The sequence below is a fragment of the Chanos chanos genome, chromosome 2, assembly GCF_902362185.1.
Source record: "Chanos chanos chromosome 2, fChaCha1.1, whole genome shotgun sequence".
In the NCBI taxonomy this organism is placed as follows: Eukaryota; Metazoa; Chordata; class Actinopteri; order Gonorynchiformes; family Chanidae; genus Chanos; species Chanos chanos.
In genome coordinates, this window is record NC_044496.1 from 19695482 (window position 1) to 19719455 (window position 23974).

Below are 23974 nucleotides of genomic sequence, written 5' to 3' on the forward strand. Positions count from 1 at the left end.
GCAGTTAAAGCCCTCACCCCCCACCCCCTCCACTTTCTCCATTTCTTTCTTTCTCCTCCAACACAGTGTAGCACAAATGATCGCCTGTGCTGTGAGATTCTAAATGTTTGGACATGTATCACTGTGATCTGCCTGGCAACTGACGGAAAAGAAGAACTGGCATTCCACATCTGTGACCTTTTGACAACACTCACTGTATACAACATTGCATTTTCGTCATTGATGTTGAATACAAGTATGTCTTTGTGTAAGTTATGTCACGAACTAAGTGAGAGAAAAAGGTGACTTGAATAAGAGTATACAGTAAACCTGAACAACGCATATGTACTTTACGTAAGAGGTTCAGTCCCGCTCAGCACTCCCTCTCTCTCTTTTCTCTTTCTCGCCCCCTCAGTCTTGAAAAGTTATTCTTTTATTACTTGGATCCTTTCCTCCACCTCTACCTCACCTGTTTAATATCTTCTGTTTACTGCTGAGGACAAATATGACTTGATTTTAATTCGCTTCCCTGTTTCCGGTAGACGCTGAAGACCTTTAAGCCTGATGTCATCTCCAAGGCTGCGCTTTGTGCTAATAAACTTCCATCTTAAAAAAGAAATCTGTGTCAGCGTCCCTCTGTGGCCTGAGCTCTCTTAGCGCTCCCTTGCCTCCTGCCTCTTTCATATTTCATCGGTTTTGTCCCAGCCCTAATTTTACCGTTCCTCTCTTCATATTGAGATATTGAGGTAGACGTTTCTGAGTAGGTGCCTTGTTTTATTAAAGTTTGAAACGTTGCTCATATTGTGAAAGATTTGATAGGAGGTGTTTCTGCTTTCCAGTGCCATAATTAATGGTATGCTTTATAAAAAGATAGGCCTTGACCAAAAACACCTAACCAGAGTGTTTGGAGTCTTTATCCGATTTAAACTGAATTGAATACAAAACGCACCCTACTAAACTATGCACTAAACTGTCCTTCACAAGAGATCTTTAAGGAGAGCTTTAGTATTTTCACGCAGGAGTGCTTATAATAGTGAGCTTTGAGAACAAGATTCTTAAAAGGATTTTGTGGATTTTGACCCTTGCATTGTGAATCACAGCTGTTTTCTTGCCCCACTTAACCTTTGATTTTCTTTCCCTGTCCTCCACAGAATTGTGTACAGGAAGAGGAGATGGAGAGGCTGCGAGAAGAGCACTGTCAGCTCAAGGACAAGGTCTCTGTTGCCACATACAATCTCCTGGCAATTAGATTTCTTTATTCTGTGAGGGTCGTTACACAGAATATTATTTATTTAGCAATGGTTCCCTCACTGCAGTTAAGTGCCAGTCACAACCTTGGGATTGTGAGAGAGGGATAGGCAGTGTTTTTTTTGGGTTTTTTTTTTGAGCTGTGTTAAGTGGTTCTAATGAGAGCTGACCTGTGGTGCGGCCAGCCTGTGGCCCAGTGAAAGTCGGCGAGAGAGACTCTGTGAGGTGAGGTGGAAGTGTGTCCCTAAGGGTAGGTGAAGAACCAAAGAGCTGAGTAAGGAGACAAATACTGTTTTCCCATCAAGGAGAAGATAGGGGGGAAAGAGCTTTAGGTGGTCTATGCCAGATCCCAGTGTGTGTGTGTGTGTCTGTGAACCTATGTCTCTACATGTGTGTGTGTGTGTGATATGAGTAACCTCAGGGCGAGTGCTAAGCACTGAAAAGGAGTATTTTTACAGCGTGGCCTCACTGTGCTTTGGGAGCGCAATAAACCTTCGCCTTCAAAGCACAGCTAACCGCCACTTACTGCTGAGTGCTTCTCTGGTGCTTGGACAAGATTACTCTCAAAACAAAGTGCAGACAGCTTGATGAATAGAGGGGTCTGCAGAGGTGCACGCTGCAGTATATTTTCACACTTACTTACACTCGTTCATTTCATTCGCATAGACTTTTATGTGCTGATCCTGTCACCGTAGGAGTTTGTCAGTTCATAAAGAACAGTGCTCCCTCTTTGAGTTGGTTTGTGTGAAAACTCATTAAGGCAGCTATACATGTTTTGTTTCAACATATGTGCAGAGACTTGATAAAGGGGGTAAATTCTGCTTCGGTTCTGTATTAGACAGAGGTCTGCAGGGTTCTGGAGCTTGTGTTTAAGGGCCATAGACCAAAGTGACACCCCAGCCTTTGAAGCACTGTAGATAGGGATCTCGGCACGTTTAATTATTAAAACATTTATGTAAACATACCGTGCCTGCCTGCAGGGTCCATTTTTCTTAGTACTGTATATCTGTCAGCTAAGACCTGGTCTGAATTGTAAAGGCCTAACCATGGCCCCTTTCTGCAGAGTAGCATTGAATTCTGTGTTAACAGCTCTGCATCTGAAACACTGCTGTATATATTGAACATGTGAAATGACACAACATTCAGAGAAATGAGATAAGTGCTGCTCATACAAGTGTTATGCATCTACCTTTTTGGAATCTGTGTCTTTGTACGGTTCTTTTTTTTTTCTCTGATATCTTTTGGACGTATCTGTGTATTCACTGTTGTTGTTTTTGTGTGCGGGTCCTTGTAGATTTGATTTGTATCTGATACTGTGGTGTGCGTGTTTAGCTAAGGCAGAGCAAGGCTGTGACGGAGGATCTTCAGAGGAAGCTGGAGCAGGCTGCAAGAGAGCAGGCCAGGGACAGCTCCCAGAAACACAGAGAGCTATGGGAATGGAGAGAGCGTTACCACCACGTCTCTGACAGACTGACTCACAAACAGGCCCAGTTAGAGGAGGCCCAGTGCGGCCGAGACCTGGCCCTCAATAACCTGCATCTGGAACAAGACAAGAACCAGAGCCTACAGCACAGCCTAGAGGACCTCCACACCAGGGTGAGAAAAGGCGAGAAACAGAAAAATGAAACGCGTGGGGAAGCGAGGAAAATAGGGTGTGATGAAAGAAGAGAGAAATTGAGATAAAAGGGTAAAAAAAAAAAAAAAAAGCAAAAGGAGAGGACAGAAAAGAGGAGAGAATGAGGAGATGGAGGTAGAAATAAAGGGGACTGGGGAACGGGGAGGGGTCCCAGGGCCACTGTCAGAGCACACCGTGTCAGCACACAGGGGTCTAATTAAGCTTTTCTGTGCTGCAGACCTTCACAGGAAATTAGCTTTTTTTCCCCACACTTTCTTTCAAGAGCCCTGAGTTAAAATGCATATGTGCTCAGTGTTTTTAATTAATGTTTGATGCTTAGAAAGCACATTAACTGCACTGCCTGATAAACTACGGAGACAAACATCAGCATAGCAAAGCAAAAAGTGATCTCGCCATTTCGCTCATAGATTTAAAATGTATTTATCAATGTAATGTATTAACTGACACAGAATGTTATGTAAATGCTCATTAAATTATATATTTTTGTTTGCTTATGAATTGCCTGACCTTCAGATCTAGAGGTGAGATGTCGACCTGACCCCAGAGCTAAATTATGAAAGGCTTGTTTTAAAACGAGTCTGGTGCCATACTCTAGAATATAACATGGTTGGCGATGTTTAAAAGGCCTGTGGTAGACCTCAGATTGACCCAGGAGAGCTGGGCTTCACTTCTGTGGTGGTTAAGAATCAACAATTCCCTCCTAAACTTTACATGACCCCCAAGGACTGCCCCACCACCATTAGCCCACACCTTGTTATTTTAACCAATGGTTCAGCCCTTGATAATGTTCTTGGTACCGTGCCGTTTTTGATGGCTCCCACTGGCAATGTTATTAAGTCTTTCATACCTAACATATACCCAGCATTTTCCCTCTGATATTGTGCCATCACATTTTAACTTTAGGGGGAATATTGTGTTTACGAAAAAAAAAGGGGAGAGAGAATGCTACTTCATTGATAGCTGTGTGCAATCTCTGATCATTTCTGTGAGCCCACATTACAAGAGCTTAAGGTGGTTACAGCCCTCAATTATCCAGTCTGCCATTAAATGAGAAATAGGTTGAAGCAGCACCCTAAAAATTGAACCATTTCCCTAAAGCAGGAAATTGGCCTATATATACAGGACACAAAGAGAGCATAATGTCTTATCCACAAATTTTGACCATAAAAAACTAACGATTCCTTTATTACAGAAGATGTTTGAGCATCCATTATCCCGATATGTGTTTTCGTTCTCCATTACTATTGCTGTTCAAATCTGAGTCATAGTTTTTATTGGGCCTTTGTGTATCTGGCTTGTTAGTTTTATGTCAGGTGTTTTGACTGGGTTATCACTGCAGCGAAGGGTCCGTGGTTGACTGACACCTCCCCTCTGTGTGTTAGCTAAAGGAGCGTGACGAGCACTTGACATCTCTGGGTCTAGAGACTGACTCCCTTAAACGCCAGCTGAATGCCCAGAACCAGGATGCCACTGCACTGCGTCAGCAGCTTCTCGCTTCCCAAGATGCCCTGCAGCAGGTGACTGAGGAGCTAAAATCCTGTAAAAGAGAACTGAAGGAGCAGGTAGGAGAGAATCCACTCTAGAAAATATAAAATGGCCTTCTTCCAAGATGTTTTCTATATCAGAATTACTGACAGTATCAATTTTTGTGGTTTCATTATACTATGTTGTTCAGAAGAGCCAGTGTGTGAGCCAGGAGCAGAGATTAGCTGACATCAGTGCTGATCTAGTCCAGCTACAAGACCAGTACACCAACTGCTATGCCCAGGTCTGGTCATCCATCCACACCATCCAAAATGCCCAACATGTATTCACATATCACTAGATATATGACTAGATGTATTTGTGTGTGTGTGTGTATGTGTGTGTGTGTGTGCGTGTGCGCGCATGCGTGTGTATGTGTGTAGCTGGTTGAGGAGGAGACTCTGGTAGCCAAGCTGAGTTGTGACCTACAGCAGACGCAGGAGCAAAGGGACAGGCTGAGCTCTCAGGTGACTGAGTTGTATTCTGAGTACAAGGCCAGACAGATGGACCTGGATCTACTCACAGAGAAACACAGAGCAGCGCAGCAGGAGGTATTTCATTGTTCACAGTGACATCTCACCCAATACTCAATGTCAGCATATCGTCTCTACACACCGTAGTTTCGATACATTTGCAACGCAGTCAGACGGTCTGATGGATTGGCTTGCTTATGCTGTAGGTGGCCAGCAGGGATGAGACTGTACTGAGACTGACTACAGAGCTGAGGACAGCACAGGAACATTTGTCCTCTGAACAGGAGGAGGTAAGACCCACCAGACCATTGTGCAGTCTCTATACCACATAGACAGAGTCTGCAGAAGCCTGTAGATATTGACAGAACCCTACAGACACTGGCAGGCCTGAGCTGGCCGCACTCAGTCACATGATATGCCTGCCTCTCAACTCATACTTTTAACCAACAAAGAATAGAAAAGGCCCTCTTTCTCTATGGCCTGATCTGCCTTATTCTTGAGCTGTGTTCTCAGAGCCAAACTTTTGGAGAACCTGTCAATGGAAGAGGGACCGTGTGCTGGTTTATTTATTCATTTTTGACTGGTCAGTTATTTGTTTGTCAAGAGTGTCCTTGTGCGTTATAAATGGGACAGACCTGTCACTTCAATGCTGAGTGGATGTTCCGAGTTCCTTGAAAGACTTTTATTTATTAAATTTTGGAAGGGAAGGTGGTGGGGGGAGGGGGGGGCAGTGAATAATGCATCAGAGCCTGCTACATGTACTGTTTTTATCATTAGCATGCAGCTCCAGTTATCTGTAGAATACTTATGAGTACCGCTGAAATGTTTGTGATGTTATTTATTTATGTTGTCCTCTCAATTATTCATTTGTTTATTTATTCATGGCAGAACTAACTGCAATTGGAAAATTCATTTTTGCTGAAGGGCACATCCACCCCGCCACCACTCCTCCAACCTCTACACATGAGGAGAAGGGGAGGGGGGGGGTGCATCTGGCTTGTTAGTAATTGCTTTATGTGGCATTTCCTGAGACTCACGGGGAGATGTCATTTTAATCTGAGTGGACGGGTGAAGAGAAGGAAAGAGCATGAAAGAAAGAGAGAGGGAGAGAGGGATGGGTAAGGGGTAAGACAGGATGAGTTTATCACTCGTTCTTCTCTTGTGTACTCCTCTTGAAAACTCAGCGCTACAGGGAATGGTAGAGGAGGGTTGAGGGCAACATCCATTGAAATGACAGGGAATCAGATAGCACTTGTGCAAACAGAGTTCTACAAGGCTGTGTGCAAAACTACACACAGCCACAATGGGCTTTGATCCCTGATGAATTTCCCCATGCCTCCACGCTCCCCTGCCTCTCTTTGCATTGTTTGCTCTCTGTCTTGCTTGTAATTATATGGATTGAAATTCTGTTTAATTTCACACTTGCGCAAACAAATGCCACAATTAATTCTGTTTAGCGATAAAGTCTATCTGAACATTCAGTGTTTTTGTGTGTATTTATTTCTTTGCCTGACTGTGTGTGTGTGTGTGTGTGTGTGTGTATGTGGGGGTGTGTGTGTTAAGCTGGTGAGACAGGTCCAGGCTGTGCAGGCAGGAAAAGAAGAAGTGTTGGCCTTGCAGAAGGATATCAGCTGGTTTCAGGAGCTCCTGAGTCAGAAAGAGAAGACTATAGCAGCAGAGAAGCAGAGATGTGCCCAGCTTCAGCTAGATCGAGACAGTCTACTCTCACAGGTGAGAGTGCCCGGTTTGCATACAAACACACACACACACACACACAGATACAACACTCATATGTTTGTGAAATGTTCCTTTTAAGATCACGGGCTGACTGAATAAGGTGAATAGTATGAAAATGAAAATATTTATCCTAGATGTTTTAACTTTCCGTAATATTAGTCCCAGGGCGGTAAGATCCTGTTGTGTTGTGAGTAGAAACTGTGTGTGTAGAACTGGAGGATACTGAGAATTGTGAAGTCTCCTGTGAGAAGGCAAGTGTGTCTGCTCCCTCGTTTGTGGCGTCCACACACAGCCTAAGAATTCCAATTAGCTTCATTTAATTAGGAGAGTGTTGCTCATGGCACAGTTCCTTCATTTATTTTAACCTTGTTTATGCACCTTGATTGTTTCACAATATAGTTTTTTTTTTAATTAGGGAAGATTGATTCAATTGCATTGATTCAGCATCCTTATTAAAATGAAACACCCCTCCTCCAATGTTATTTTTCATAATTAATGGCTATGCCTTGAGCCTGACTATAGGATGGGGGTTGGACTAGTGAAAGCTATGCACATTTTGTTATCCAGATGATGTTTATTGTTATTTATTGCTTTTGCTTGTCAGAGGCTGCTGACGTGACGGGCGTCTCATGATTTGGTAGAGATTGCGTGTGTGTGTTTGTGTGAATGTGTGTGAGTGTGTGTGTGCGTGGGGGGGGGGGGGTGGAGGGACTGACAGACTGTTTTGGAGCTACTGTTACTGGTGACATTAGCCTGTGGTAATGAGTGACAGAACCATAGGCCGTGGGGTCTAAATGACTGGCCACACTGTGGCATCTAACTGGACATTAGCACTGACCTTCCTGTGCCAGCCCACTGCTCATATCCAACCCCAGATCCGCTCTTTTCATTTTGACTGATGACTCCGTTTATCCTCTACATAACAACTCCCTGTCTGTCCTCAGCATCGCCACACTCCCCTCTCTATTCCACCCCGGTCCCCCCTCCCTCCCCGGTATGAAAATGATATTAAAAACAAAATGAGATTTGAAATTTTTTGTTTGACAAGCGACTTGATGAAAGGGTTTCATTGCAGGGTCTGATCCATGGAAATTTTATGCTAATAATACTGCTGGCCAAGCGATCTAGTTGGAAATTAATCAGTGGTAGAGCAGTGAGAATGAGAAAGAGAGAGACGGGGTGGGGGGGGGGGGGGGGGGGGGGGGGGGGGGGGGGGGGGGGCTGAAAGAGCTCCGCACACACACACACACACACACACACACCCCACACACCACCCCCCCTGCTCTCTCTGGCTCTGAATCTCATCAGAAATAGCCATGGGGTGTTGTCTGTGTGATGAGGTTGGAAGAGAAATAGAGAGTTAGAAAATTACACTGCAGCTTAGCACTGATTGATGCAGTAATGTATGCAGCCATGCAGCATGCTGCTGTAATGTGGATTAGACTTTAGTCCCTCTGCGAGCCCTCTTCAACCGGAGGGAAGCTTTCACACTTATTTTCCTCTTTCCATCCTCCTCTTCTTATTTCATTTATCCTGTACATCTGAGTGACCATTTTCTTCAGTCTGTGTTCCTTTCGTGTTTGTGCGGTATTAGCTGGCTCAGCCTGCCACGCTTCTTTTCCTCCACTGCACAAACCCTGAGAGACATCAATGCACTGCAGTCACTAATGGAGTCATTATCAGATTTCACTCTTTTAAAACAACACAATTAGTGCTGTGTCCTTAATGATGCTTGTAAGGTAAATGCAAACTAATCTGTTTCTCTGCTTTCCTCATGGAGACCTCCACCAGTCCTCTGAAGAACAGAAATAAATCACACAAGTTAATCACAAAACCAATTTGTGTGTGTGTGTCTGTGTGTCTGTGTGTCTGTGTGTGTGTGTATACGTGCGTGTGTATACGTATGTGTGTACTGTGGACTAGAATGATTTATTAGTTTTACCCTGCAAGACATCTGTTACTCTGCTCCTTATTTTTGTAACGCATCATCATCCCAGAGAAAAAAAAATATTATTCCATCTGCGATATTGTACTCTGGAGTCTAATAATCTAATGTAGAGTGGCTGTCATTAAACTACAGCCGTGCTTCAGGGAGTGGCAACCTTTCCCTATGCTTTTTCTGTCTGTCTGTCGGTCTTTTTCCCTGCGTGGGAGTTTTTTTTGTTGGAGGGGGGGGGGGTTGTTTTAGAGTTTTCAAAGGGCTTTTACTGGCTGTTTTTCAGTACGACAGCCAGCGGGCGGCACTATCCGAGTTCCAGAGTGAGGTGCAACGCTGGCAAGAGGAGGCGAAGGCCCAGAGGGATAGCCAGGAGGAGGAGGTGCAGAAACTGAAGAGGGAGCTCCAAGAGGCTCACACATGTCTCCAGCAGTACCGTGGAGCCATGGAACGTCTCCGTGGTGACCTCGAGACCGCGCAGAAACAGAACAGAGAGGCAGATGAAGAAGTGAATAACCGTCACCCTTATTAAACTATGCAGTCTCTCTTCCATTGTGGAAAAAAAGTATAAAACTCATGAGAGAACATATTTTCAAACGACATGTTTTCTGGCTGCTGTAATTTACAGTAAGTGAGTTTGTGTTAGTGACTGAGGGAGCGTGTGTTTGTGACTCTGACAGATGTCTCAGAGGGAGGCTTTCCTACGCACTCAGGATGCAGAGCTTACACAGCTGAGGACAGGCTTACTGCAAGTCCAGAAGTTGGCCTCCGATGCTGAGGCCAGACTGCAGCCTCTCACAGACTCTTTGGATGTCTACAAGCACAAGTACCAGGCGTGTTTGAACAAGATTTCCCAACTGGAAAACGCTTTGCAAAGCCATGAAGAGGACCTCAAGGATGCCAGGGCTCAGGTCAGCTCCCCAAACCTTTGTTACCTTCAGATACCACCACAGAGAGAGTAACTCATGTTCTTTTATATTAGGTTAGATGTATAGAAGTAATGTACCATTACCTGGTCTAGAAGCACAACCAAACACTCTGCTCACAGTTGTAGGCCTGGTTACGCTATGGATTAGGTGACTGCTGTGCTGCCTTCAGTCAATAATTTTGTCAATTTACTGGATGTACTAAAGTGCATAGATTAAAAATTGTAGCATGAAATCAAAATGTTTAAATAAATCAAGCCCTGTTGTTTTCCTCTCTCTCTCTCTCTCTCTCTCTCTCTCTCTCTCTCTCCCTCCCTCCCTCCTTCTATGTGTGTGTGTGTGTGTGTGTGTGTGTGTGTGTGTTCAGGTGGCAGAACGTGAGGACCAGATACTGAGTCTGCACGCACAGGCTGTTGCGTTGCAAGGGGACCTGAAAGCCCAGAGCGCTCAACTGCAAAGTGGAGATGATGTCATGACCACACTAAGCCAGAGGCTAAGGGACACTCAGAGAGAGCTGGAGGACAGTCACAAACACTGCCAAGAGTGTGAGCTGGTCATCAGCACACTGAGAGACACCACTGCTGCCCTGCGCTGCCAGGTTAGCCCCAGAACCCAGCGACCATACCTCTCCACTCTGTTCCTAATGCCCACATCGGTAACTACCACAGCTCTGTACGTACACAGATCAGGTTAGGCCCAGAGTGTAGCTCCTGCAGTATTCTGTAGACGTTTAGTCAGGAGAGTCCCACGGAGCAAGCCATCTGATGAAGTTGGCACGACTGGTATAATAATAATAACACAAGCATTATGAAGTCAGATGAGTTGTCTGGTTTAGGCTCTGCATGTTTAGCCTCACACTCATGGGCAGCCCCATAACTCTGCATGAAAGCCACTCCAGGGAGGAAAGAATGGCTTGTTTCTTCAGCCTGAGGGGTTAGCACAGTGGGCCAGAGAATGTGGGAAATCTTTATGCTCTCTAGATACGACAGGGAGGTTTAGAGACATTAGCCAGTGTCCTCAGTGGTTCCTATTGATCTGGGTCTTGACTTGTGTATTGGCAGTGATGTGATGAGAGACCATTTGCAGGTGTTTTAACTCCCAGGGTAAGAGAGAGTGAAATCAGTGACTGTGTCTCATGATGGATTCTGGGAATTGGAGTTGTCAAGGATATCTGTATTACATGTACTGGTCTTTGAGATGGAATAATTGATGTTTATGTGAGGGTCAGGTCCTTTCTGATTTGCGTGTGTGTGTGTGTGTGTTTTATGAGTTTGCGTATGTGTCAGTCAGACCAGAGGGATAAAACAGCTCCTCACACAACAGGGGTAAAGTGGAAAAGCATGCTGAGCCGCTGGTGTCTTGTTGAAATAATGGACATTATGCACAGTGGTGCAAGGACTTACCATTGCCCAGGGCCCGCTGGTGCAGCCACCCTCATCTGAGAGACCTCACACCAGGTGTCATCCCTCTGGCCTGTCCCCATCCCCCCTCTTCACCCTTCACTTCCCTGCTTTGTTCTCCTTCACCACCTGTGCCCTCTGTCCTGCATACAGTCGACAGAACCAGGGCTCCATTAGTTGTCCTCTTCCACTCTGTCACACAATACAGTATTGATCCCCCCATCCTCTGTCAGGCCAGGTCTTTAGAGTACCCACATACCCTCCCTATTAGCAAATTATGTGCGCCTGTCTATCCCCCCTCTCCAGCTCCCCCCAGGGTACGAGCACCTCTCTCAGTGGTACCATCTACTCAGTGCCTGCTGGGCTGTGAGTGTTTCATATACAAGACACACAAGTTAACTCTCATCCTTTGGTGAGAGGACGAGAGAGAGAGAGAGAGAGAGTACGACTGAGACTGTGAGATAATCAGTGAAATGAACTAATCACTCTTGACTATGATGTGAAACAATATCATTCATCAGTAAGAGGTGTTTGTACAACCTCACTCCGTTTTCATCCACAATCTGAGCCAAGCTCTCCTTTATGAGTGCCACTCTATCAGGGTAAAGCACAAAGCCCTGTGTCAGAAAACAAAGGCTGCAAACAATAGCGCCTAATGAGGGAATGGACAGATATATTCTCTTCATAACCGCAAAGCCCATTTATGACTGCTTCATATGCACAGAGGAACATGGTAATCCTGCCAAAGCACAGGGAAGATATTTTGTCTTTTTTATATGGGAGCGTTGTGTATAACTCAGACAGATTTATCTCTTAGAAACGGAAACACTGCACAGACATTACCCATCAGACTGCACACAGCAGAGAGAGAGAGAGAGAGAGAAAGCATCAGAGACAGAGGAAACACAGTGTTTTTCTGGCTCTGCCCCATTAAGATGTGTTCATGCGGTCCTGAGGTCCCAAATGCACGGTCTCCAAACACAAGCCTCTGTCTTCCTGCCAGACCTTTTTTCCCCTCTAAGAGCACCAGAACAGAGTGAACATATTCAGGCTCCAACTCCAAAGCAACCACTGACTGAGCTGAGTGTCTGACGTTGTTTGCATTTGTTGTTTTTTTTTCTTTTGTCAGGTTGAGGAGCAAGAGGAGAGTGTGGTGAAAATTCAGGCCGATTTCTCAGTGTATCGAGCCACTCACCGACACCCTGACTCTGACTTCGACTCTCAGTTGTCCTGCATCCAGGACCTGGAGCGGGTAAGTCCTCCCTCATAGGAGCCTTCCAAACAAAACTCAGTTACACACACGAAGACAAGACTCCTCCTCGGCTGACAAAATCACTCAGGAAAATTCCTATCAGATTAACTTTGGATTATTCCAGCATTGGGAAAGGAAGATTTGGCTGTCACCAGCAGAGTCTCTGACAGGAAAAAGAGGCTTCACTCAGGTCCATAAGCACCTTTGTGACTAATTGTTTGTTATGTCAGCGTACGGCTGCCCGTTTGCCTTTAATGGACTGTAGTGGGGTGATCCATCATGCTGTCGAGCCTTGCGAGTGTCAGCTGAAGTGGCTGCATGTCAGTCGAGCGGCGGGCTAACGCACAAGTGATTTACTGCTTCTCGCACCATGGCCGGGCCCGCTCTCCTCCACTCCGCTCGGCCCAGATTGATTACCCGCTGCCCTCGCCGACAGTGCCCGCCATCTTCTGGCAACCTTTTAGTGGCGTTTTATAGATGGTTAGAGCACCTCGTTTGGCTATTTATACATCTGTAAGTGGCCATGAAATATAGATTTGTCTTGACGAGTGTCAGCGTCAGAGCAGTGAAAGCACTGCCTGGCGACACCTCGTTATTTTAATGGGTTGAAATGAAAGGGTTACGTGGTGGCTTCACCCTTAACATGTCTGACTTGCATTATTTTTGTTTTTATTTAACGGTAACACATATTTAACTCAGAGCTTTTCCTGTTCTCTTTTTTTCCATCACTCTGTAAGTGCATGGTTGCGCCATTTGCACAAACACTTGCCATTGCAGAGGAAATGTAAGGGGAAGGGGAAGGGGAAGAGGAAGGGGAGGGGGGGGTGCTTGGCTCTGACACGGTCCCTGACTTGTCAGGTGCTGACGCGTGCATACTCTTCTGCTTTCCTGGGTAATTAAGAGATGGCACCCACACAGTCCAACCACGCAGTGCATCCAGCTACTTAATTGAATGTTGTGAGCGACAGAAGGACGGGTTGCCAGATTGAAGGCGACATCTGTCAGAAGCGTGTTTTGTGTATTTGGGACAGGTCCTGCGCGCGTGTGTGTGTGTGCGTATACGCGTTGGACAGGTCTTTCACAGGCACATGCGCGCATATCTGAGTGTGTGCACAGAATGGAGATGCCAAATGAAGTTTGAGTGTTGGAGAAGAATGGCATGGAGGAACGTGTGGAGATTGCCTGGGGGCCAGGGTGAGGAACCCTTCTGGCTCCCTCAGGTGGGCCTCTCCACTGCCCCAGGCATCTGCACTCCCCTGGAGCACAGATGTGTGGCAGGGATATGATCATTGCGTGTTGTGTGTGTGTGCGTGCGTGTGTGTGTGCACGTGTGCGTTTGTGTGTGTGTGTGTGTGTGTGTGTCTCTGTGTGTGCGCGCCCGTGTGTGTGTGTCCCTGTGTGTCAGGCGCTGTCTCAGGCTGTGGAGCAGTGTACTCTGGGTGGCCGGGAGTTGAGTGGCTGCCAGGCTGAGGTGGCCCAGCTGAAAGCAGAGGTGAGCAGGCTGAACCAGCTCAGAGACAGCAGCTTGGCAGGTGAGTGTAATTATGTAATAACAACAACATCGTAGGACTGGTGCTGGTAGTAGTGGCTACTGGCTACAATGAATGGGTTGTAGGAGATCTTTATTTGAGACATGATTTTACATAGATAACAACAGAGTACAGTTAAGCCAGCTTTGTTAAAACTTTAAAATGCAGTTCATGTCATTTTATCCACCAAAACCTAGTTTCAGTCTTATACACAACTATGATTCAGTCACAGTTAAAATAGGTAATTTATTTCATATCATACACTAATATCACACGTACCTATTCATTGAATGGTTACTTTAATTATTTTTGAAGATTTAAATGATTTTAAGCTTGTGTTTGCAGTCAACCTTTAATCTAATATTCACCTTAAGACCGGTTTAAATTCAGTAAAATCTCCCTACATCTTTCCCCTGAACTGTGGGACCCTCACCATAACAGCTTCACTCAGTCTGGGCTTAGCACACATTTGTAGACAGTCTATATGATGTTTGCCTCTATGTGGGTTTGCGTCATGCTCCAGAGAACTTGAGGCTGCAGGAGCTCGTGGAGGAGCATCAGGCAGACGCTGTGCGTAAGGAACAAAGGCGGCAAATGGAAGAACAGAAAGCATCCAAACTAGAGGAGGAACTTCAGGCTGCTAAAAAACAGTGTGCCCAGAAAGATCAGGTACAAACACGCCACTCTCAACATATGCGTTCTCTCACCGCAAAACAAACACTCGCGCATAAACACACAGCCGTGTTCCGTGTTGACGTGGCCGGTCACCTCCCTGCCCGTCTAGGCGATACAGAAGAGGGACGCTCTGTTGAGACAGTCTGAGGCTGACCTGCTGCAGGCCCGAGAGAAGATCCGCGGGCGAACAGCCGAGATCGAGAGACAGGTCACTGCAGCACGGGCCCTGGAAGCCGGCATTCAGACTGCAAAGAAAGAGAGGAGGCAGAAGGAGAACGAGTGTGCCGCTCTCAGAGCACAATTACTCCAACTAAGAGACGAAGTCAAGGAGGCTCACGCCATCTGCAGAGACACTGGTAAAACCACAAAGAGAGCTCTCCAAAGACAAAGAAATCAAAGTTTAAGACCTTAGGACAAACAGCAGAGACACGCAGATTACTAAAGGTCTGCGCTGGCAAGTCAAGGCCAAATAATCAACGCTACAATACACAGCACAGAATGCAGATTGAGAGCAGTAATAAAAGCAATAAAGGCTTCAGCCACAGGAGCTGAATCTGCCCTCATGAAAAGATAGATTTGCATTGCAAATGAAGAGCGCAGGCAAGTCTGTATAGACTGAAAAGAAATCAGCTGTATATGGGAGTCTTCCAAAATTGATTTGAGTATTTGTCTTGAATACTTGTCGTTTATTCATTTTTTTCTTCTCCTGATCTCAGATGAGGGAAAACAATTAAAAACGAGAGTGAGAGGTGAAGAGGTGGAGAGAGACAGACAAAGAGAATAAGAAAGAAAGAGAGTGGAGGCTTTGGTGGCAGTAGAGCCTCTAGGGCTGGGCTTTAATAAGCTGAGGGAAACAGTCACCTGTTTGCGGGCAGCTCCAGTAGCCTTGACGGCTAGTCTGGAATGAAACAGCTCATCAATTCAGAGCCTCAGGCATGGCACACACACACACACACACACACACACACGTAAACTGCCGTGCTGATGACAAAAGACACGGTTATACACATACACACACTGACATACACACAAGAAAAAAAGAAGGATAACCAGGCCTTGACATTAGCAGGAATAAACAGACACTTTTTTTTAGAAAGGATTTGGGTTTTTTTCTTTGGGGTTTTTTTTGGTTTTTTTACTATTCCCTCAAAGTTAGCACCCTGTGTGTGTGTGTGTGTGTGTGTGTCTCAGCCCAGGAGTTGGCGCGACAGGAGGAGAAGGTGCTCCTGCTGGAGGGTGGGCAGCAGAGAGCCCAGGATCAGCTGGCAGAGAGGGTATCAGAGGTGGTGAGGGCAGAACAGACTCAGAGGAGGCTCCAGGCTGAGCTGAGGAGACTGAGGGAGAAACTGGACAAAACAGAGCAGGAGCTTCAGATCTCCAGGTTACACCGCACTCTCACCTCAACTCCCTTTCACCCTTTCTCTCTTTACAATGAGCTATAGCTCCGCTTATTTCAGTTCAACTCAGCAAAGCACCCTTTAGTACATGAAAGCACTAAGGAGCAAAGAGCAGTAGAAAGCTTTCAGTGAATTCTGCAGCCCTAACTGAGTCCCTTAGGTAGAGACAGCCGGGTTCCTTCCCACAGAGGGGCCTCACACTCCAGCAGACTGGAGGAGAGACTATGAGCCCATAAATCCATATTTCTCAGCTTTGGCTCAGACAGAGATTTCACATAGTGACCTTAACTGACACTCCTACGCCTGTCTTCAGTAGCAGCACACAATAGTAGGAAGTCATCTTGTAAAAGCGCTGAAAATACTTAGTGTCTTACTTGCACTTTCTTTGCTCACGCTCCCTCAGTTGCAAGCACTTTGTGCTGTATTTCTGACAGTGACTCAGTGAGCGTTCTGCGTCAGTCACCCTTTTGGCGTACTGCCTAGCCCCCCCCCCCCCCCCCCCCCCCCCCCATCACCACCACCACCACCTTCACCTGATACGTGTGGGTGGGCTGCTCGATGCGTGGATCATTCCGGGTCGAGGCCTTCTTGTGAAATCAGATGTTTAAATGGCCGAGAGAAGAGAAATCGGAGCGTCTTAACCAGCACCTTGCCAAAGGTCTCTTGTTCAGTCAGCTGTCCGGCGGTGCTAAGCACAGCTGCTGCCTGCCAATACACATTAGGGAGGATTTAGTAATTAAGTGATAGGCTGAGGACTAAATTGGGTGTTTGTGGGCCTCAGAGCCACCCAGAGGTCCCCGCAGCCATGCAGATAGGGGATTCTAATTGCCAGGAATATTGATTAGTGCGGTGAGGGCGTGCAGGGGGATTTCACGAGCGATCGATTAGCTGTTACTGTGGCCAGCTTGTCAATGAGAGAGAGAGAGGTGAACCTAGCTTGGCTTTCAGCTTTCTTTCCCCCACACTCACCCACTCAAAAGTGACACAGCACCTCTTAGTAAACCTTCACCTACCGCCCTGCTTCTGTAGACGTGTTTCTCCTTCTCTCTCTCTCTCTCTCTCTCTCTCTCTCTGTTTTGATTGTTTTAGCTGCTTAGAGTGGGAGGTCAACTGTGTGTCCTTTTGGAATGGCAGTCGCTCAGTTGCGTTCTCGCCGAACGTGTGTGTGTGTGTATGTGTGTGTGTGTGTGTGTGTGTGTACGAGGGGTCCGGCAGTTATTTGACACGCTGCGGTGGGTTGATGTGAACTGGAGATAATGTGCTGGGAAAGAGAGTGCCCACTATGGGATTAGATTAGATGCTTCACCTGGTGATAAACAGGCTGTGGCCACCTCACACAGAACTGAGATTCCATCGCTCATGCTCCAGCGGTGGATGACTTCAGCACTCCGCCATGCTCAGCTGCCTCCCTCGTCTCCATATCATAATTAGTTTAGGGAACACTCATTAAATGTTTACGCTTGCCTTGTCAAAGCACATTTAACATCCCCTCTACTTGTGTTTATGTTTCCCAGTTGGCACCATGATTATGCAGATATGAAACCCTCAGTGCTTGATAAGGTATGCATGAGATAGAGGGAGCTAGAGAGAGGAAACTCTGGATTGTGTATGGCAAAGGGTGGAAAGAAGGACCAAGCCATTGTTGAGGATAACCAACTGACTTTATCTCCCATTAGATGTTCCATGGAGTCGCTTTTTGTGTTTGACAGCTTTTTTTTCTGTATATGTGCGAGTTTTTCCCTGGAATAATGCTAAGTGCAAAGGTAGACGTGTGTACTGTTTGCATTTGCTCTAATTCGTCATGCTCTTGTGTCCTCAGATGACTGTGGTGCAGGCTGTGTGTTTTATGGAGTGTGTGAGGATTTGAGAATGAGGCATAAAAATGGAGACTATGCTTTGCCCCTCCAGGAGCCTGGCAGAGCGTCTGAAGGAAGAGGCAAGTAGCAGCAGGCAGGCTCAACTTGGCGCCCAGGAGGAGTGCATGAAACAGCAGCATGGGGCCCAGCAGCTGGAGGAGGAGCTGGCCAGCAGCAGAGAGACTATCACAGGCCTGCAACAGCAAGTAAGAGTCTTTCCTCTGGATGACTTCACTCTGAGAAATGTCTCTGGAGTTCTTTCATCTCATTGCTTTATTGGAACAGTATCAGGGTATGTGAGCGGTGTATGGCTCAGTGTTGGTTTGAGTACAAGGTAAAAAGGTATGTGTTAATGTGTGGGGTTAGTTGAAAGAGCAGACTGATGCCAGTCAGGCACTGCGGGCAGAGTTGGCACAGGAGCAAGCCAGGCAACAGAGAGAGGCCAGTCTGGAGACAGTGAGAGAGCATCTCAGGGCCGAACTGGAAACAGCAATCAGCCAGGTACCTGCACAGACACACACAAACAGACACACACGCGCACACACACATTCCGCACATGCCACTCTGTAGGCACTATAAGCATGGACTGTTCTCAAATATGAGCACTTATCTAGTAAAGACATTGGGGACAGCACAATGAACGTGTTAGTGCTGGGTGTTAGGTGTGATGAAGTGTGTTCCAGACATTACCCATCTCCTGGTGGGTAAGGAGCAGTCTTTTCACAGCTGTCACATGCTGAGAGCCTGTTCCTCCTCCAGCAATTCTCTCCAATTCAATTATGCTCAATGCGAGCTTCAAAACCTGTAATTATTTTTTTACCCCACAGGAAATGATTTCGTTAAATGTTTTTTGAAATGATGCAAATCCACACAAATAATGATTTTAGGGAATGAGAATGTTTCCTTTTTTTCAATCTTTTTTTTTTTTTTTTGTGCCAAAGGGACACATGCTAATAGCATAACAACTCAGTGACTGTTCAGCTGTTAGAAAATTAAATCTCAACACATATCTCCACAAAGTTTTATTAATCTGTTGAAAAAGTTTCCCTGTCAATTACGACTTGAAATTAATCTCCCTAATCCCAATTTAATATCTGTCATGCATGTGAGAGTATCTCTCATCTGCCCACCCATCTATCTTAATCTGCCAGCAGTAGGCCTCTATCTGGCAGCGCTTGTCAGATTTAGTTTTATCTTGGACTTGGATGTCTTGACTGCTGCACATGATGACAGTAGAGATAGAGAGGTGTTGTGTGTGTGTCGGTGTGTGTTCGAGTGTGCGTGTGTATTTGTAATTGTCAGCTGTCTGTCTGTGCCTAGCTGTGCGAGCATAAGCAGTTGGTAAGCTCTCTGCAGGAGCGTGGGTGTGTACTGCAGAGCACCACACTCAGGCTGCAGGAGGAGCAGGCTGTGTGCCAGGCCCAGCTCCAGCAGTGCCGCACAGAGCTGGAGAGCAAAGACCTGCAGATCCAGAGACATGACCAGGAGGTCAGCCCTTAACTGTATCATAGCTTAATGTGTTGGCTTTGCTGCCACAGAATTTCATCCCTAATGCATTTTGCTTTTGGTAATGAAAAATTGTTACAAATGTTACACTCTCTCTCTCTCTCTCTCTCTCTCTCTTATACATGTGTCTGTGTGTCTCTGTGGTCATATTGATCTCCAGATGAGTGTCCTGCAGGACACATTGGCCCAGCTGAGGCTGAGTTTGGAGCAGGCCAGGGAGAGCAGTAGAAAGGGAACCAGAGGGGCAGTCAATGCAGAGCAGAGAGTGAGAGAGCTGACACTGGAACTGGCCTCTGCTCAGGCCTCCCACAAAGAGAACATGGAGTTGGTGAGGGTTCTGCGTCTTATAGCACCCAGTCTCTTCTGACCCAGGATGAGCTCTGACATCACTCTCCTGTGTTTGTGTGTGTGTGTGTGTGTGTGTGTGTGTGTGTGTCTGTGTGTGTGTACATGTTTGTGTGTGAACCGGTACTGTGGAGTATAGCTGGCTGAGCGCAGTCGTGAGGTGGCAGGGCTGCGCAGCGATGTGTCCCGTCTGCAGCAGAGTGTGCTTAAGCATGCAGAAGAGAGGACGGCTCTGGAGAGAAGACAACGGCAGCTGAACACAGAGCTGCAGAAACTGCGCAGTGAGAGCAGACTCTCTCAGGACCAGGTCAGTCTCAGAGCCCAGGAACAGATGATTTTATTAAAGAGCTTCAGAGGGGTACCAATGCACCGACTCCTATTCATCCTTACTCTGCTATTTGATTTAAATGACCAAACACCAAGAGACTAAATCATACACAGTGTTAATAGTTGTCAACGTGCAATTGCAATCACCCTCAATTAAAGCCAGCAGCATAGGCTGAGAATACCTTACCTCTGTGGTTAAGAAACTGCTAAAATATGTCTAACTCATCTCTGACAGAGGTGAATGCGTGTTTGTACTCTGTGTTTACTGTGGAATTGTTGAGCTGTGAAGTTGTGTATATAAGTAAACTCTGGCCAGTGCAGACAGCCGAATCCAGCTCTCTCCGCCACATCACTACCTCCTCACATCACCCTAGCTAAGTGCTGTCAATGCTGGAAGATAACAGCACCACTCTCCATCCCTCTTAATTGGTTTAGGAAAAGCATCCTTGTCATTTTGTGGTCAGCAAACTCCCACGCATAAAAAATGAAGTGCAAATAACCGCTCTTCTTTCTACCCCTCCTTTTTGTCAGGCAAAGGCTCCTTTTGCCCAACTGAAAAAAAAATGATGATTGCATTCTATGTGTTTGGTATCTGTTTTCAGTTCTTCTTTTAAAAATAATTGCTGTTGGTGCTTCAACCGTAGGAGGGAAAGGACTGTCATTTGTTTGTGTGTGTGTGTCTGTGTGTGTGTGTGTGAGAGAGAGGGAGAGAGAGAGGAAGACAATTTAAGCACTGGTGTGTGTTTGTGTGTGTGTGTGTGTGTAAGAGAGAGAGGGAGCATGGCAATTTAAGCACTGGTGTGTGTTTGTGTGTGTAGCCGTTATTTGTAGTTATATCAGGATGGTATTATGAGTGGGGTGTGTCTTACATTTGTGCATCAGAGTGTGTGTGTGTGTGCGTGCGTGCGTGTATGTGTGTTTGTATGTATGTATGTGTGTGTCTGTCTGTGTGTGCGTGTGTGTGTGTGTGTGTGTCTGCGTGCGTGTCTGTGCGTGCACGCACGTGTGTGTGTTGATATGTGCCATGGCCTTTTGCGCGGATTAGCGGTGAATGGTGGGAGAGGATGATCAGACTGGGAGCACACTGGGGCTGCAGAACGATCACAGAGGGATTAGGGGAGGATATGGAGCACGGCTGCTGTCTGGGGCTGCCGCAAGTCAAGCTCATCTCCGGCTCACACCTTAATTGCCTTTGGTGCTTTCATTACATTTATTGCCTCTCCTCTGCATTGTGTGTGCTCTGGGCCTGTGGAAAGGTCACTGTGCAGATCTAAGGGAGTGAATGCCCTATCTCACAGCCTCATAGACAGGCATCTTCTCCAGCAGTGAATTAGCAGGAGTCTGCTGAGGAAAGAACAGCCTTCTCCTATTCTTTTATATTTTATCTGATATTCATACTGTCTTACCCTCAATCACAGTTTGATGAGAAAGTAAAAATGTTGAAAATGTGAATCGGTTATCAGGCTCATAGGATTGATGGCGCTCGTGTTTTTGACTCGTTTGGGTCAGATGTTCTGGAACTTTAGTTTATACACCGCCTAGAATAATGTCTGAATCCTTTCTTCCAGGCTTCTGTGTACGAGGGGCGTCTGGCTGAGTTAAATGCCCAGCTGGCACACTCTCAGCACTGGGACCAGCAACAGCAAGCAGCCCTGGAAGCCAGAGAAGAGGAGGTGATGATGATGAAAGTTGAGCTGGCCTCCCTCAGAGAGAACTACCATTCCAAAGTTGCCCAGGTCTGCCAAAACCTTTTCACTTTTTCAGGCTTCATGCCTAAAAATAGATTCCTCCTGTTTCTGAAGCTGAATTCCATTTAGAAATGTTTGTGGCTTGCTTACTTTCATGACTTACTTTACATAAAGCTTTAGAAAAGAGTCATACAAAATGTTTAGGTTTTTGTACCACAGCTAAATATGTGTGTATTTCAGGTGGAAGCTTTGTATTCACAAATGGACGCCATCGAACAGAAGTACAGATCAGCAGCCAATGAGGTAAAAGACCTTTCACCTGCTTCAAAGAGGAGATTTGTAATCAAAAATTCTGCAAAAATCTCTCTCTCTCTCTCTCTCTCTCTCTCTCTGTGTGTGTGTCTCCCAGGCAGAGGTGTTGCGGCAGTCTTTGGGAGATGCACGGACTGATAGCTCTCGCCTACACAGAGAGAGTGAGCTGGTGGTGACCAGCGTTGGCCAATGGGTAAAAGAGCAAAAGTAAGGTCTCATCTCACTGGCTTTTACAACTCTCATATGTTACCATAAGACACTAATGTCATGTTCAATCTCAATCAGACAAACCAATGAAAAACTAGGACTCAGGATCAAAGACCAGAGTAAGACGATTATTCATCTGACTGCAGAGAAGGAGTAAGTACACCACAGTCTCTCCAAACAATCCTGAATTCATTTTTAGTATGTGACCAGATGTTATACAAAGTAAATATATTTAAAATAAATGCTCTTATGTACAGTATATGTGTCAGTAAAGTATGTGTGTGTGTGTGTGTGTGTGTGTCTGTGTGTGTGAGGTTGATCATTTGAGCTGCATTCCTTCTCTCGGTGCAGTCACCTGCAGGAGAACATGGAGGCCCTGCAAGGGGAGATCAGGCAACTGAAAGCAGAGCTGGATGAGAGTAGAATGGAAGCCAAGAGACTCAAGGTATTTCTAACAACTTGCAGTAATCACACAGTCTACATACTCATGTTGACTGTCAAACTCAGTGTATGGAGATGCTCTGATAGTAATGAATGACTTGTCATAGGCTGCCCAGGTGGGCATGAGGGACCAGAACTGTGACCTCGCGCCCCCTCCCTACCAACAGCCCACAACAACGTAAGTACCATCACCAACACTACGCCGACCAGCAAAAGACTCACTGCCTACGCTGTACAAAAGGAACAAAAGTTAAAAGTTGTGTTGTTAACGACAAACATTGTCCTTACAGAGCTAACTTTAAGAGTGAGCTGTAATGTAACCTCTGAGAGCTGTTTTGAATGGTATGCTAATTCTTGTTGTCCTGGGATGAGCATAGTTGTCTACTCCTCTACATGTTTCTGTTGTTAATGGGTTGTACTGTCTAATGGTGAAATCAGAGACCTGAGAGCTGCCCAGCAGATTGATGTTTTAAATCCCTCAACACCCAACAGCACAGCAGCTGCTTTTGTCCCAGCCTACGCCTGACTCCCGGGCTCTCATACTCCTGAAGATGCATTTGTGCACCTGAGTGGAAAATGACAGGAATGACTGCTAAGAGAGACCACCAGCGACCAGCTTCTCAGATACACCGCATCACCTATATGTCAGAGCTGGCCCCTAATTCAGGGAACTGTGTGTGGCTGGCCATATGAAATACCCTTCTTCTTCTTCTTCTTCTTCTTTTTCTTCTTCTTCTTCTTCTTCTTCTTCTTCTTCTTCTTCTTCTTCCTTTCCTTTGAGCACTCAAATCATTCCTTGCCCTCTTTACGGATCATCTCATTCGCGCGTGGTGTTCTGGGGGTGGTCAGGCACGGGCTTTCATTTTTTGAGTAGTGATATTTCTATCAGGTGCAGAGAACAGGTGTTCCTTGGTGAAAATGGGTTCCCATGTCACCATTAGCAATCTCATTTTGCAGGTCCAGTCCTCCTGCTGTAAAGGAAGCCAGTTTTGTGAGCATAGTTCTCTCTTTTTAACAAGCTCTGATCTGATATCCCATCTAAAATTAGAGAGGGAAAGTTTCGGGGATGATGGGAGACGTCTTTCCGCGGTGAGGGAGGTAACTGGATTGGTTCTTGGGCTGAACCCAATCAGACAGCTCTGTTGACTGTGTTGATTACTGCCTTCAGTCCAGTTTGATTCCATCCTCTTCCCTCTGTTTGTTCTCATGGCCTATCACTGAGCTTTCATCATCACAACCCCCCCCCCCCCCACACACACACACACACACACAAGCCTTAGCTTTACCCAAACCCCCTCTGCCTTCATACCCTTCTCAAGTATACTTTACTTTTACCTAAGAGCTAGAGCTTTGAAGTTTAGTTACAAAGTTTTTTTGGAAAAAGCAAGTTGACAGAAAGGACCATTGAAGCGTTCAGTGTGTAATTCCCCCAGAAACCATGGATTTCTTGACAAATCACACCGAAAGGATAGCCTTTGGCATGTGTGTAGGTGTGTATGTGTGTGTGTGTGTCTATGTGTGTATATGTGTGTGTGTGTGTGTGTGTGTGTGTGTGTGCTCAAGATGATCACCAGGCCAGG

At 46.1% G+C, this 23974-nt stretch overlaps 1 protein-coding gene across 1 annotated transcript in view; it reads left to right on the forward strand.

Annotated features, from left to right (window-relative positions):
- pmfbp1 (polyamine modulated factor 1 binding protein 1) overlaps positions 1-22920 on the forward strand; it is a 66293-nt gene extending 43373 nt beyond the window's left edge. Inside the window, exons 11-37 of the mRNA XM_030765146.1 lie at positions 1131-1193; positions 2560-2823; positions 4246-4425; positions 4539-4631; positions 4771-4938; positions 5067-5150; positions 6442-6591; positions 8820-9041; positions 9214-9444; positions 9827-10057; positions 11989-12111; positions 13517-13643; positions 14164-14309; positions 14425-14671; positions 15507-15696; positions 17621-17774; positions 17935-18069; positions 18889-19056; positions 19235-19402; positions 19559-19726; positions 21315-21482; positions 21675-21737; positions 21844-21953; positions 22032-22106; positions 22305-22398; positions 22502-22572; positions 22833-22920. Coding sequence (XP_030621006.1) covers positions 1131-1193; positions 2560-2823; positions 4246-4425; positions 4539-4631; positions 4771-4938; positions 5067-5150; positions 6442-6591; positions 8820-9041; positions 9214-9444; positions 9827-10057; positions 11989-12111; positions 13517-13643; positions 14164-14309; positions 14425-14671; positions 15507-15696; positions 17621-17774; positions 17935-18069; positions 18889-19056; positions 19235-19402; positions 19559-19726; positions 21315-21482; positions 21675-21737; positions 21844-21953; positions 22032-22106; positions 22305-22398; positions 22502-22572; positions 22833-22920 — 3981 coding nt within the window. The remainder of the gene's footprint in view (positions 1-1130; positions 1194-2559; positions 2824-4245; positions 4426-4538; positions 4632-4770; positions 4939-5066; positions 5151-6441; positions 6592-8819; positions 9042-9213; positions 9445-9826; positions 10058-11988; positions 12112-13516; positions 13644-14163; positions 14310-14424; positions 14672-15506; positions 15697-17620; positions 17775-17934; positions 18070-18888; positions 19057-19234; positions 19403-19558; positions 19727-21314; positions 21483-21674; positions 21738-21843; positions 21954-22031; positions 22107-22304; positions 22399-22501; positions 22573-22832) is intronic.
- Positions 22921-23974: the final 1054 nt, after the last annotated feature.